This window comes from Acipenser ruthenus, chromosome 6 (genome assembly GCF_902713425.1).
Source record: "Acipenser ruthenus chromosome 6, fAciRut3.2 maternal haplotype, whole genome shotgun sequence".
Classification (NCBI taxonomy): domain Eukaryota; kingdom Metazoa; phylum Chordata; class Actinopteri; order Acipenseriformes; family Acipenseridae; genus Acipenser; species Acipenser ruthenus.
In genome coordinates, this window is record NC_081194.1 from 58674351 (window position 1) to 58688899 (window position 14549).

At 39.6% G+C, this 14549-nt stretch overlaps 1 protein-coding gene across 1 annotated transcript in view; it reads right to left on the reverse strand.

Moving 5' to 3' along the window:
• Window positions 1–270: 270 nt before the first annotated feature.
• Window positions 271–14549, reverse strand: part of LOC117411371 (AN1-type zinc finger protein 3-like) — a 44585-nt gene continuing 30306 nt past the window's right edge. Inside the window, exons 4-6 of the mRNA XM_034018770.3 lie at window positions 8012–8056; window positions 4328–4492; window positions 271–2375 (exon numbers count right to left, since the gene is read on the reverse strand). Of these exons, the coding sequence (XP_033874661.1) occupies window positions 2221–2375; window positions 4328–4492; window positions 8012–8056 (365 nt within the window). The 3' untranslated portion in view covers window positions 271–2220. The remainder of the gene's footprint in view (window positions 2376–4327; window positions 4493–8011; window positions 8057–14549) is intronic.

Consider the following 14549-nt stretch of genomic DNA (forward strand, 5'->3'; position numbering starts at 1 on the left):
AGCACTTTCACCTATTCCACATTTTAATATGAGCTTGATTAGCCCCAGTTTATCTGTGAAAAGCTCAGGTGTGTCTTATTAAACTCCTAGTAACACCAGAAATTAATCAAACTGCTATGCAATGTGACTCTTATTTCCTTCCCTGTGTTCAGTGTTGCTTCATCCTGCCTTCTGTTCTGTCTTTTCCCCAGACAGGATGTCTACCAGTTCTAATACAGAATGCTTTCCAGTTGACCCACTTCATGCAGAAATAAAAACAGCACAGCCTGATTAAATTTTCATCTAATTGGTTTTATTCTTTTCAGCAATAGGGGGAAAAAAAGAAGTTACAGTATTTGTATTAATATTTTACAATGTATAACTAAAAATTAAGCTATATGCTAGGTGTGTAAGTAAATCTGAAAACACAAAACGGTTAAATAAGGATTTATTTAAGATACAAGAAGATTCTTTTTCTTTTTTCTTTCTCTTCAATTTAAACCTGACAGAACAAATCTTTTAAAATAAATGCAATCATGACATTAATACCAGGCCTCTACTCCGCCCCCACTGGTTCAGGCTCTGGGATCAGGATAGAGAAGCACCTGACAGTAGCTCAGCTCTGCTCTTAACCTACATGAACACTACCAAGCCTTGACCACCAGGTGGTACTATGAAGTAAGTTACAAAAAAATCCCTTTAGAAGTAACGGTAAATAGAGTCTTTAAAATTAATTATGTCCCAAAATCAAACAGCAAAAATACACATCAATCTGCAAAGCTTTTGAGTCCTCCACACTGGTAAAGACTGCTGGTGGGTGCTTTTACAGTGATTTAGAAAAAGGGGTGGGGGTTGGGATGGAGCAGACAGAGAGAGAGAAAGCCATGATGATACACTTTCCTTACTGCAGGGCTCAGCGACAGTGAAAGGGCAAGGGGGAGGGAAAAAGGGTGGAGACGTGGAAGGAGAGGGAGGAGGTGGAGAGTGAAAGGGTGGAAGGAAAGGGAGAAAGAGGGCTAAGGCAAGCAGCTGCAGTCTCCCTCACAGTGCGCTCAGCTCAATCTAACCAGTGAGGGCTGCATATCCTGAGGCACAACAATTTTGCATGTTGAGCTCTAACTAGGGGCCGGTGCTTCTGGAAATGTATCCGCATTTCAAAGAAAATCACAATTTTAGATTTTGGCTCAAATTTGTGTATATTTTTTTCATTCATGTTTTTTCCGAAATCTACAATTACTTGTGTTTTCATTTCCTGCAACACTGGCCTCTGTTGTTGACTTATTATTTTGATTAATTATTATTAATAATAACAACTGAGGAGCACAAATGTAAAAAAGGAGGAAAGATATATGCTTCTAGAATGTGACTAAAGATACTTTGATCGTTTTAGGTTTGTGCTCTTGTTTGACGTTGTAGTTTCTGTAACAAACCACCAGGAAGCACTGACCTAAAAGACTCTCCTTACACCCACCTCCTCCCCAAGATAGACCAACCCCCAACACACACAAGTGAAGACAGGTCTCCTATAGGTCTCCTATAGGTGTCCCCAGTCCTGCTTTGCTACAAAAACTCCATTGCCAATCCTGGAGTATGATGTCTGTATGTCCAAGTTCAACCATGGTCACCAGAAGAAGCCTTAACTAGTTGTCATTGTATTTGTACCCCATGGTACCTGGAACTAGCCAATAAGAGACTTAATTGGTTGCAGGGTATGTGTGTGTGTTTGTCAATGAGATTCTGTTGCTTTTAGACTGTCCAGCGCTACCTGTGATTCTCTACCCCCAAGGCTACATGGCCAAACCCACAATTCATTCACTTCCTCTGGGTAGTGTACAAGACCAAAAACAAAACATACCTCATTGTAGTTCACTAAATGGTTCTTGAATTAAGTGTGTTTTACAGTTGGTATGACTACACACGTGTTTAGTGTTTGTCTTAACAAAAACAAACTGCCCATCATTAAATTAATATTTGATATTATTGATCATACAAGTCTATCCGGACCATCACATGTATTATGACCTTAGTGTATCGTCACACCCCTAATCAATGTCTAAAGTATGTGTGTTGCAAGGTTTGTGTATTGGCTAGCTCAGGTATGCAGGAGGGAGGGTGAGGGGTGGGTGTTTCTGGATAAGGCTTGTGGAGAGAGAGAGAGAGAGAGAGAGAGAGAGAGAGAGAGAGAGAGAGAGAGAGAGAGAGAGAGAGAGAGAGAGAGAGAGAGAGAGCAAACGAGCAAACTCAGGAGCACTCCTCCCCGATGCGCTGGCACGACCGCCCCACCTTGCGGTCCAGCTTCACCATCTTCAGGATGGCTTCCTCCCGACCGCGACCCAGGTGATCAAACAGGCAGTCGTGCTGCTCCGGGAGACGATGCAGCATGCAGAACACGTATCCTGCAGAGAGGGAGTGGGGGGGGGAGGAGATTGTTAGCCTTTCTGGAGCAAAAACAAGGCATCCCTTTGGGACAGCAAAATAGGGAATGGCACTGCAGAATACTGCATCAAAATGCTTACAGCAATTTTTGAATATAAAAAAATATTAACACTGCACTGGAACAGAAACACAAACTAAATGGATTATTGTTGAATCCTAAACTAAATCTGAAAACAACAAAGCAAAAGCAAATCATGAAATAAATTTGTGACACGCAGACCCTTTTAAATCATTTTACTAGAAAATCGGCAGAGAACTGGCGCAGCAGTAATCTTTGGTAGACATGACTTCCAGTTGCTCAGAAATGACATTACTGGAATTAAGAAATACAAAAAAAAAAAAAAACAACACCACACACCACACTTTAATAAATCCAGCCCGACAGTGTTTAACAGTTATGGATTATTCTCGGAACAAACACAAAATCAGAGTGTAACGCTTTCACATCCACATGGGCACTCGGTTGCTACCGATTCCTGTGTGCGAGTACAGTGAAATCAAAGTGACCCACTGACGGGCAGACGAATGGGAACTTGGAGACACAGAGCTTCTCAAAGTGACCCCATGCCACGCAGAGACTTGGACAGGTGTTGCAGGGGAGGTCATTCTCTGGCTTGATGTGGAAAGAGATAGAAAAGCAAATGAAGCACTGAGGAGACATTGCTGGAGGTGTTTCTGAACACACTGTCTTGACTTGAATTGAGGACATATTCTTAAAATATATTCTTAGAATATACAGCTGTCTTTAAAAAAAAAACAAAAAAAAAAAAAACAGTGCTTTCAGCTTTTAAACATGATCTCCAGCATAATGTTTTCTGTGATCAATTAACATTTAACAACTCTTGCTCAACACTGATTACACTTCAGACTTTGATAAATACTCATTATACCTCCAAATCTAATAAATAATGCAGATAATATTCACAACTTTAATGAGCGTGGATTAGAAGCTGCACATGACACGAGCAAAAGGTTTAATTAAAAGCGATCGCACTTAACTGCCTGTCAAAAATAAAAGTCTAATGGTAAAACTCCACATGCATTAAAACTGACTAATATTGACAACACTAAAATAAATCATATTCGAAATCCTGTTTCTTCGGTGCATGTGTAGGTACCTAAGAACAAAGTTTAACAATGAGGAGAGCTAGTAGAGTGGCTGATTGATCTCAAAACTTTGTTATATTGGGTCTTTGAGTATCCCAATGGTTTCGCATCAACTTGGTTAGTTAACTCCTAGATAATTCCATACCCTCACCACCAAAAAGTGTCTCCTACTCTTCACAAAATCCCTTTCCAACACAGGCCCCCAGTAGCGCGGTGTACCAACTGAAGAACACAGGCATGATTTAACCCTCCCCCTTAATTCTAATCCTACACAGACAACAGTAAAGTAAAAAACACGGCCAGAGATGTAGCAGCTATATTCATTTTAAAATCTTCTAGATTTATCATTGCCACTATTCTTGGTTAGTGTGGCGTACTGAAGTTATTTGATTTGAGCTGCCTTTGCTAAGAAGCTGTTTCTGCCACTCCTCCTTTCAATGCCCTGTCCTTAGGTTTTTTTCCCCCTCTCATCACAGTTTCTCCTCCTGCCTCTTCCTGCTCCTCTCATCAAAATCACAGAGCTAATTGGAGAGAGCAGTGACATCACTCACAGGTTCCCGTGTTCCCTCTTCTGGGTGTACACAGGTTTTATAAATCCTCCGAACGTGCTGAGCCACTTCAATCACTCACATCTGAACAGCGATTAGGTGGGTCTCCTGCAGTCTGTGCCATAGACACAATGTAAAAACCAACAGGAAGCTTTAACACAAGTGAGGTCAATCAATCACACACACACACAGTTTTGCTGTGGTCTCTCTTACTCGCACTCGGTTCTCTCACAGTGTCATCCCTCTCTCTGACTCACCGCAGCGGCAGGAGCCCAGCTCTTGCTGCACCAGCTCCAGTTTGGTTTGGCAGTGGTAGCAGCGCCGGCGACTCCTCTGCTTGGTGCCTCCACGGCTTTCCTCAGCGACGTCATCCTGCAGCCGCGCCCGCTTCCCTGGTGACTCCTCGTCTTCAGCGGCGGACCCTGCCACGGGAAACACAGCAGATGAGTGCAATGCATTCAGAACCATTTCTTTCAAACCAAATACACAAGGATGCCAACAAAATGCCTTGTTAGGTTACATAAGGTGACATTGCATCTGGCACCGAGAACAATATTTCAGGATATTGTTAAAAGCAGATTAGTGATTCAGAGAGTCCAGAGATGACCAAAACACAACCAGCCATCTACACACTGTACAATGCACAGGGGCAAATGTTAGGTGAACTTACTTTAGAGGTCAGGTACGAATTATTAAAAGGAGGAACTATACAATATGGCACTACAGTTAGAGTTAAGGCTAACAAAATATTAGAAGGGCTATCTCTACTCTAGCACTATGTAATTCAAACCAAAAATAACCCACAGCTATCAAATCTTTCCCCTCATCAAGTGAAAGATCTAAAGGCAGTATTTTCATTTTGTTTTAATAACACTGAATATTATCAAGCGGTCAAGAAATGTGTATTGTGTGTGTGTGTGCGCGTGCACAAGAATGATGTAAAATCTTTGTGAATGCTGGGTAGTGGTGTGACAGTAATGCCATCCTGTGCCAGTCTGACAATGAGAATGCAACTCATTTTTACTGGATTAAAAAAGTCTCTTTCCCTGGTATATCCTCAGTGCCGACATGACAGAGGCTGCTCCACGAGTGCAGTAACAATGCATTTTTAATTTCCGAAAAAAGCAGGTTTATTAAATGTATTTCTTTATATTTTAGCACCATCTGTCTGTGCAAGGCTCTACTCATTAATAGTTTAGCACTTTTATCTCGACGGAGTGTTTCTCAGTTCTAGCACCTTGCAAGAGCGATACACACATTGACAGGCATGAGCTCTCACTCTACCCTGCAGAAACCAACTTCATTCCTCACTTCTAATGCAGCAAACTCACAAGACAGGGTCCTACATGCAAGCTCTCAGCTTAGGCCTGCCTTATTTAAAATGTGGCCAGGGCCTCTTTTTAGTTTACTACAGCTACAGTTTAGAAATATGTACAACTGTCCCTGTCTTACGGTATTAGAGTGTCTTCTCGTTAGCATTTTGGGTGGGCAAGAGTGAGTGGTTCTGTAACCCAAAGTGCAACACTCGTATACCATAAGAGGCAGGGTCAGCTGTTCATATTAAAATTATTACAAATCATGGTTTTATTTTTTTATTTATTAAAAATGACAATACATACCCATGGTCTTTTGAATATTTGAAGTCGAAAATGCACAAGACCATGCTTACAGCAAAATAAGATGTTTGAGCGTATGTTGGTTTGCATAATTTTCATTTAACTTAATCTTGACGTTTTAATTGATTGCACAGAGGGGTGGATTTTATTAACCCTTTGCAGTCCCATGTCGGACCAGGTCCGACATTACAATTATTCCTTTCCGGTCCGATGTCGAACCCTGTCCAACATCATCAGAAAGACGTCAAGTACAGGTCTCTAGTCGTTTTTTCTCCGGAAAAAGCAGAGAAAACCTTTCAAATGGTCGAGTGAGACCGGTAGAAGCCGGATCTGAGCAATACGCACAGTCCCTTCACCACAGACATAACACGGACATAAACAAACAAGATAGCTGCTTCCGCATCCAGCGTTCAAAGAATATCACAGACATTTGCCAAGCTTTTTGAGATGAGATGATTTATCAGTATACACTACTATGAAGAGATATGTGAAAAATACAGCGAACAAGGAGTGGGGCAGGGCTGGAGATGCAGTACTGAGTGTCCTGTTGATATGCAGTGCCTTTTAAACCCGTTTCACTATGAATAAAATTACTTTTAAACAGTGCATGTGAAAATAAATTGGACCAGACAGGCCCTGAATAAATGGACCGCAAAGAGTTAAGCTATGCTGAAGGTGCTCATTCGTTTACAGCAGGGTGTCCAATCCTGGTCCTGGAGGGCCGGTGACCCTCCTGGTTTTTGTTACAACTGTACCCTAAATTACTTAATTGGGCCAATTCAGTGCTTATTAGAAGCTTAATTGGTCCAATTAATTAATTTATGGTACAGTTGGAACAAAAACCAGGAGGGACACCGGCCCTTCAGGAGCAGGATTGGACACCTCTGGTTTACAGTTTAATAACCACGTTTAAGGCATGTGCAATATTGAAAATAAATGTCATTTAGTCTGGTTCCATTAGAAAAAAAAAAGAAAGGAAAATGTGACGCAAGCATAATTACACAAGAGTGATAAGTCTAATTTTTTTTCCTTATTAAATAAAATAAGTGAAGCTTCATTATTGCAGCACAATGGAAAACAGGGCCTGCAGCTCCTTCCGAACAGCCCATGTTTTGAAACTGATACAAGCTGCATCCCCACCAACTCAAATCTTGCTACTGCTCTTAGCTGAACTCTAAGCTTGTTGGTTGTAGTCTAATAATGCCCAAAACCAACTAGAGACATCTATTGGGGTGATAAATTTTGGTGGATGGTCTCTGTCTCTAACTCTTAGAGAACTAGGTATCCTGGCCCCTGTAGGGAATCATTTCAGACTTCCACTGCATAGCTCCATTTTCGTGTGAGTCTCAATTGTATGTTACCTAGAGGTGTAACGAGACACTAATCTCTTGATACAAGAAAGGATCGTGACATGCAGGTTGCACTACAATACGTATCACAATACATGCGATGGTCCTGATCTATTACTTCTATGATGCATAAGATGATCAAATGGTCATTTAATGATGGATCATTTTATTGAAGAGACCAAAATTAAATGGGAGATAGGGAGAGGATGCATCCATACCGACTATAAAACACACCTGGTGATCTACCAGTTGGTGATGTACAATGAGTCATGTTGTGCTTATGGTCTTGTATCATGATTCATAGAATATATCATGAAACTATCATGATTCCTCGATACATGATGAATCGTTGCACCCGTAGTAGTTACCTGTTCAAAAGGTGCATGCGGATTCCAATTAAGCTTAGGTGTGTCTGAGCTACTCTAACATTTAGTGTGAGCCTAATCAAACTGCTATGCAATGGGAGTCTTGCATTATAGGCTGCCTCTGTACTGCAGTAAAGCTAGCTGTTAGAGCAGCAGGGCTGTTGGGTAAAGATGTCACCAATGAAAAATGAGAAGCAATAGAAAAAGCAGGAGCCAAGTACTCTAATTAAATAATTCAGTGGTTTTATTTCCCCTACAAACATCAATTAAGCGCAGCCTCTGCTCTGTGCTCCACGGCAGAAACACTGTGAACGGCTCCCTGTACCATACAGGACTGAAGAGGAGGAGATTAAACTATAAAACAAACTTCCAGGCTGCCGAGAAATTGGCACATGAATGAAATAAATAAATAAATAAATAAATAAATAAATAAAATAAACAAACCTATGATAACATCTAGGATGGAAAATGAAACAAAAAAAAAAAGTGCGCTTTTAAAGGTAGCTAACAAATGATCTACTAGGGCTGCACTCTGGAGACGTGGTGCTTGAAAGGAGGGTAGAGGAGAGCAGGGCTCACTCACCCAGCTGGAAGTTTGGTAGCAGACCTACCTGATTCGCAGGGCCGTTTTGTGGGTGTTGCTAGCGTGCCGAGGGCTGTAACACAGAAGAGACAGAGAGGGTCAGAGGGGTGCCAGGAGAATGGTCAATTACAAAGATTTTTTGTGCTAGTACAAACATGGGTCTACAATATTCCTTTTTAAATTTTTACAACACATTTTCAAATATTTTTTCCATTGTGAATTTACTGAAAAACAAACAAGTACAAGCTGTACCATATTAGTTATAAAACAATCATTAAATAAAAAAACCTGATACCTCATCATATTACCTGTTAAAGAAGGGAGAGAAATTCACTTCTGTAAAGTACAACGCATGTTATTTATTTCAGACCTCATTTATGCATCGGCTGCCTTTGCATGATGTGTTTTTGATACAGGTCATGTATAAATTTTGTTTTATGAACGAATATGAATATGGTCAAATATTCAAAACAAAGGGACTGGTTAGTGTGGCTTTGGATCAGCCAAGGAGACAAAGTGAACTCCACATTACAGTTTCAACCAATTTCAAGACTTAATGTCTTTTGAACACAAAGTCCCGCTCCTCTGTAATTTACCCCCTGGGAGGACAGACAAAACAAAAGGTCCCTTATGCTCTCTTGCACTCTGTACCCTACAGAACTTGTCAAAGTGTTTGACAGCAAGCCTGCATGTTTAAACCCACATCATGTTTAAATATTGAACACTGCCCTCACTCTGTGCTTGGGAGCTCATTCCAATGCCATTAGAAAGGTCTGGCAGTACAGTGCTTTCATAATAATAACTCTCCAAAGCTGTTGGAAACAAACTTGACCCTAGACCACCAGAGATGTTTTTGTTGACATAAGAGTTGTCTCAGTTGATCAGAAAAGCAAAAAGAACAAGCCTGCAAAACTGTGCAAGAAAGCTACAGAACTTTCCCTTCGCCCCTTTCAGGAAGGGTTCATGTACAATCAAACTACAGCAGGGGTAACTACAGGCACACGCAACAGGAGCTGGGAAGAAACACTGGATGGATACATCAAAATCAACATCTACTGACTATTTTAACTGTCTCTAAGTTTAATGCCAATATCCATTTTCACAAGATCCATTTTTAGGAGGTTCCAAGGAACAGGATTGTATTAAAACATTCATTGCAACTTGACTGGTTTTATTATGAGTAGTGTACAAACACATTGGAAAAATTACAAAACGAGGAGGCCATTATTAGGGATGGGAATTTTAAACATTTAGAATGTATAAACTCTAAAATAAGTGGTTAAACAATATGCTAGATGTATAACGGGTCACGTGACAAATGTCACCAAAAGCATATTTTTTATACATTAATTTGAGTAATTTATCATTAGTAGTCTATCGCGTGTCAGACTGCTCTAGTGCCACAGTAAGGGTGGATATTATCAAAAGGAAGGGGTTTGGCAATTGCCTCCAAGTAGTTTTTCTAATTGGTGCAACAGAAAGGTTGACACTGGGGCAGGTTTTATTCTCGGTCGATCTGGTGCTTCATTGGTGCACTGTGTGTGTTTATGCCTGTAGTAGGCATGGTATGGTATCAATTCCACGGCAGGGTAATAACGTCAATGACAAGCTAAAATGGCATCTCTAAACGAAGGAAGCCATGTTTGGAAGTATTTTGGGGAACGAGAAAACCGTGGTCTGTAAATAATTATGCCAAACAAAATTGCCGTACCACAAAACCACAAGTTCAATGCTTCAGAATTTGAAATGAAAACATTCAGAATTATTGTGTATAGAGCTACACCTATAACAACATTTGCTATACATTTGGCCGAACAGGGCGTGATCACATTATCCCCTATGAGGACAGCGCATCCAGGAGGGAAAGGTAGGGACGGACTTTGGAGATGTTTCGAAGATGGTAGAAGGAAGATTTGACCACAGAGGAGATGTGGGCATCAAAGGAGAGGTTGCTGTCAAGAAGTACACCAAGGCTTCGTACTGTGGTGGAAGGCAGCAGCAGACAGTTTCCAAGGTTCAGGGCAGCTATATTTAGATTGAAGACGTGACTACCCGAGTACACAAACAGCAACATGACTGACTGCCGAGAAAAGACGAACAATGATGTCACTGCCCGAATACACAAGCAGCAATGTGACTTACTGCCGAGAAAGCATAAACCAAAAATGTTACTGCGTAATGTATGCTGGGTCAGTGTTTCTCAACAACCAATCCCTGGGACTTCATTGAAAGAAAAGAAACTTACAGAATATTTGTTATAGTAATGCATAAAGTATATAGTAATGCTTTTTCATTTTCAATGAAAGGAAGAATGTCTGTAAATATTGCTAAAATAATAAGATTTTTTTGAATGGCTAATTAAATTGTGTTAGTATAAAATGTAAATGTTGTAGGTTAAGGACTGCTGACAGTGCTGTCATTTTTAATAAGTTAGAAGTGAAACTGAAATGATAAGGTAATATCAAACAAGAAAATGATTATGGTTGTATATACTTTAATTATTAGTAAATTGATGATGCACTCATCAAATACTGCTCCAGGATAATACTTATTTAGACATAAAACAGAAACAAACGTTTAGGTTTTACATATTCTGAAGCTCTATTTTAAGGGGCATTTCATGAAGCCTTTCCAAAGGAAAAGGAAACCAAGTTGTTTATTTGAACTTATGCAATATGAAAATAAATTCCTACACAGGAAAAAGAATGTTCATTAAAAAAAAAATAATAATATAAATATATATATATATATATATATATATATATATATATATATATATATATATATATATATATATATATATATACACACACATTATATATATATATATATATATATATATATATATATATATATATATAGAGAGAGAGAGAGAGAGAGAGAGAGAGAGAGAGAGAGAGAGAGAGAGAGAGAGAGAGAGGAGAGAGAGAGAGAGAGAGAGAGAGAGAGAGAGAGAGAGAGAGAGAGAGAGAGAGAGAGAGAGAAAAGCAATGACCCTTTGTGTGCAGACATTAGTTTGTTTTTGTTTCACAATGTAACATTTAAATTTTTTTTAACCTTGCATGAAATAAAAAAAAATATATAGGATTAATAGACAAGATGAATAATCATTTCATGCAACACTTAATCGCGATACATATCTTATTGTGACCAATACTGTAGCTATGGGTAACGGAGGTGGAATGCACCATTGCATGTATTAAAACTATATTTAATTATTCAATTGAATTCAAAACAAGGAGACTACAAAATAGGTATTTTACACAAAATAAAAAAAAGGATAGAAGTGTAGTCAGTGGTCCTAGTATAACTAATTATAATGAATCCACTGTGGTTAATATTAATAAGCAAGCTGATACCAAATGGAAAATGAACGAGATTATACCCAACACATTTTCTTTTTTTTCCCCCTAAATTTACTTGTCGCCAATGATTTTTACTCTGGTTTTCTCCCCAATTTGGAATGCCCAATTATTATTTTTATCCAGGTTCACCGCTGCAACTCCAGCGCCGACTCGGAAAACGGTGGCAGACACACGTCTCCTCCGAAATGTGTCCCGCCAAGCCGTCTTTTTTCGCGTTGCAGGTCTACAGCGAAGCCACCAGACCCATAGTGCTGGAGGACAACACAGATCTGAGTGGCTTCTACAGCAGACCCGTAGGTGCCCTATCAGCCACAGGAGTTGTTGTTGCGTGGTGAACCGAGGATTACGCTGCCGACCTCAGCCCTCCCCCACCAAGGCGTCGCTCGGCCAATTGTGCGCCGCCCCCTGGGAACTCCCGGACACGATCGACGATGGCATAACCTGGAATCCATGTGGAGCACCTTTACTGGATGCGCCATTCAAAAGCCCCTGTACCCATCACATTTTCAAAAACTACAGCTTTTAAAAAAACAAACAAAAAAAAGTTTTGTTTGGGGACATTTTACCAAAGTAGTAGTCACTAAAACAGTGAAATTCACACTAATAAAAGACTGAGCTACATGAACAGCATAGGGGCAATAATCACCACCTACGATCTCATACAAGCATGAATCCACCTACCTGCAGAGAGAAGCCCAGCCGCAAGCCTCAGGCTCTGTTGACTGCGAGATTGATAGCATGCCTTGTACAAGCAGCAGAAGTACCAGTAAATCACAACAAGCCATTTCAGCTTGCTCTACCAAATGCACCCCACAAAGGAGTGGATAACGAACCTAATGGTTGAAGTGATCGCTTGATGCATCGCTAATCAGCACTGTTGAAAGACAGGGTTAAATGAAAATAAAATAAAAAATGTGTAGCTTGACTTTTAGTTAATGACATTCAATGATTCAATGTACAACATTATTTATAAGAATCTATACCAGGACCGGGTGGTATGTGCCATATTTAATAAACATGTATTTATTTATAATTTGTAGTTGTCCAATTAATACATAATTTATTGAATCATTATAATCTGTATGTTATGTTGCCTTCAATTGCTCTTTGGAAATTATGCATAAGATGGGATTTAAGCATACTACACTTGTATTACACTTCCTGAGCTACTTATTGAATTATTGAAACACTGTCAAATAGTACCACTGGGATTTTTTTTTAACGCATTACTTCAATTTTGGTACTATGTAAGCTTTATTTTTAATGCCATTGGCAGGTTTATGTAAAGTATAATAGTGCAAGTGCTAAATTGTTTAGTAAGTTACATTATTAAAATATAGGAAATGCCCATTCCTAATTGTGACTGTTGAAATTAATATATTAATAACGTTAGTTAATGTTCTTTTTTCCCTCTGTGCATCCATGAGTAGTAAATGATTGTGATTCCAAAACTTAGTTACAGCCTCAACAAGGATATTTTTTATTCGCATAGTAATGGTGCTGGGGACTCCCCTCCCCAAGCACAGGTTAAAGAGAGTCCAAAGATACAATACAATGTTTGATTTAATATAGACCTTATGACATCACCCCTTTCTCTTAACCTATCAGAAAAGACAATTCCATACCGATGCAAGTTTTACAAGCCTCCTATCAGCCAATAATATTACTGCTCACGTGGTGCCTAACTCACAAGGAAATAAAACTAAAGTTGAAAAGAGAGGAAGAGCTTTGAAGTTTAAACTGTAGTAAAGGATGTTTAGACAGGTGCCAATTCCTTTAAAACACAGAATAAAGTGGAATCACCTTTCAAGTTGTCATATAATTTAGGAACATTAAAGCTTTCCTGCCAGCTGGCTGCTTCATCAATATTGAACCCATATTGTCTCCAAATTAGTTTAGTCTACAAAATCTGGCCAATTTTTAAACTATCCAGTTTCTCATTAGTGTATGTTTCCACCAGTGACCTGCATATCGTGATACGTATGGTATCATGACAGTGAATCATTACACATCTAAACCATGACATGCTGTAGTGCCCAGGTAGAGGTTGCTGCCTCCCCCCTTGCACTTCAAATGATTCAATTTGATTGACTGAAAGGCGCTGTATAAAAAGGCAAGCTCTCGACTACCCTACAAAGTTTCTGCTTTTCTTTCTGACCCAACATTCATTCATATAAGCTGTCCTGGTCCCCCTCCCCTGCTTTATGAGCTTACATAAAGTGCAGCCTGTTTTTATTTCATTAAAAATTTGAGGATATCTAACTGATTTCACAATATTTCCTCATCAAATTTTCAAGCTGCCCGGTGCAGCTCAGCCAGCTACGTAAATGGCTGGCAATTTTGCAGCCGCTGGTAGTGTGGGAGCCTGCACTAGAGCGCGTGACCTCATCACCCCACCCCCTCAGCTGACAGAGAACAATGTCCTTCCAGCACCGAACTCAAAAACACCACCAGATTCCTCACTGCTCCAGTACATCCCTAGAAACAAACAATGAGCCATGTACTGTACCATCATCCACCCATCTAACTCTCTAATGAGTGAGCTCTTTCCTGAAGTGAATTAGACCTATGTGTAACAGTACAGAGGCTAGGTGCGAACTGGTGGCCCTGCACAGGCTTTTCTGCATTTGTGGTTAGAGCTTTCAACCTCATCTCATCTCATTAGGGTAGGGTACAGAATCCGTAATGGCAGTTAAATAAAAAAAAAAAAAGGGTGAATGGAAGAAATTATAGTTCATACCAATTTGTTTTGTATTTTCTGTTTATAAACGTTTTCTTTATTTGTTCACCACCTGGCCAGGTCCACCTTGTAAAAAGCTGTTATGAATATGAATATGGTACGTTAATGTATAAAATCAATATATTTTTACTTCCTCACTCAAACAGCAGAACCCATCACTGAGCGTGTCACAATGTTCTTGATAGTGTACAATCCATGTACATAGTATAAATATATTATTAGCGACCAAGATTACATTTATTCAAGGAGTGTAAATCCCAGAGTAAACACATGATCATGTTTTTATCGTTTGACTGTCAATGCTTGTGTGTTAAGTGATGTATAACTGCAGCTGTTGATCCCAGAGGCTTGTCTCAAGGTTTCTTTCCCCTGGATAAATGAACACACAAATATACAAATTCTGTACTAACAAGAAAGCCAGTATATCCTCTTAATACCCACAGCTAACAAAACCAACAAGT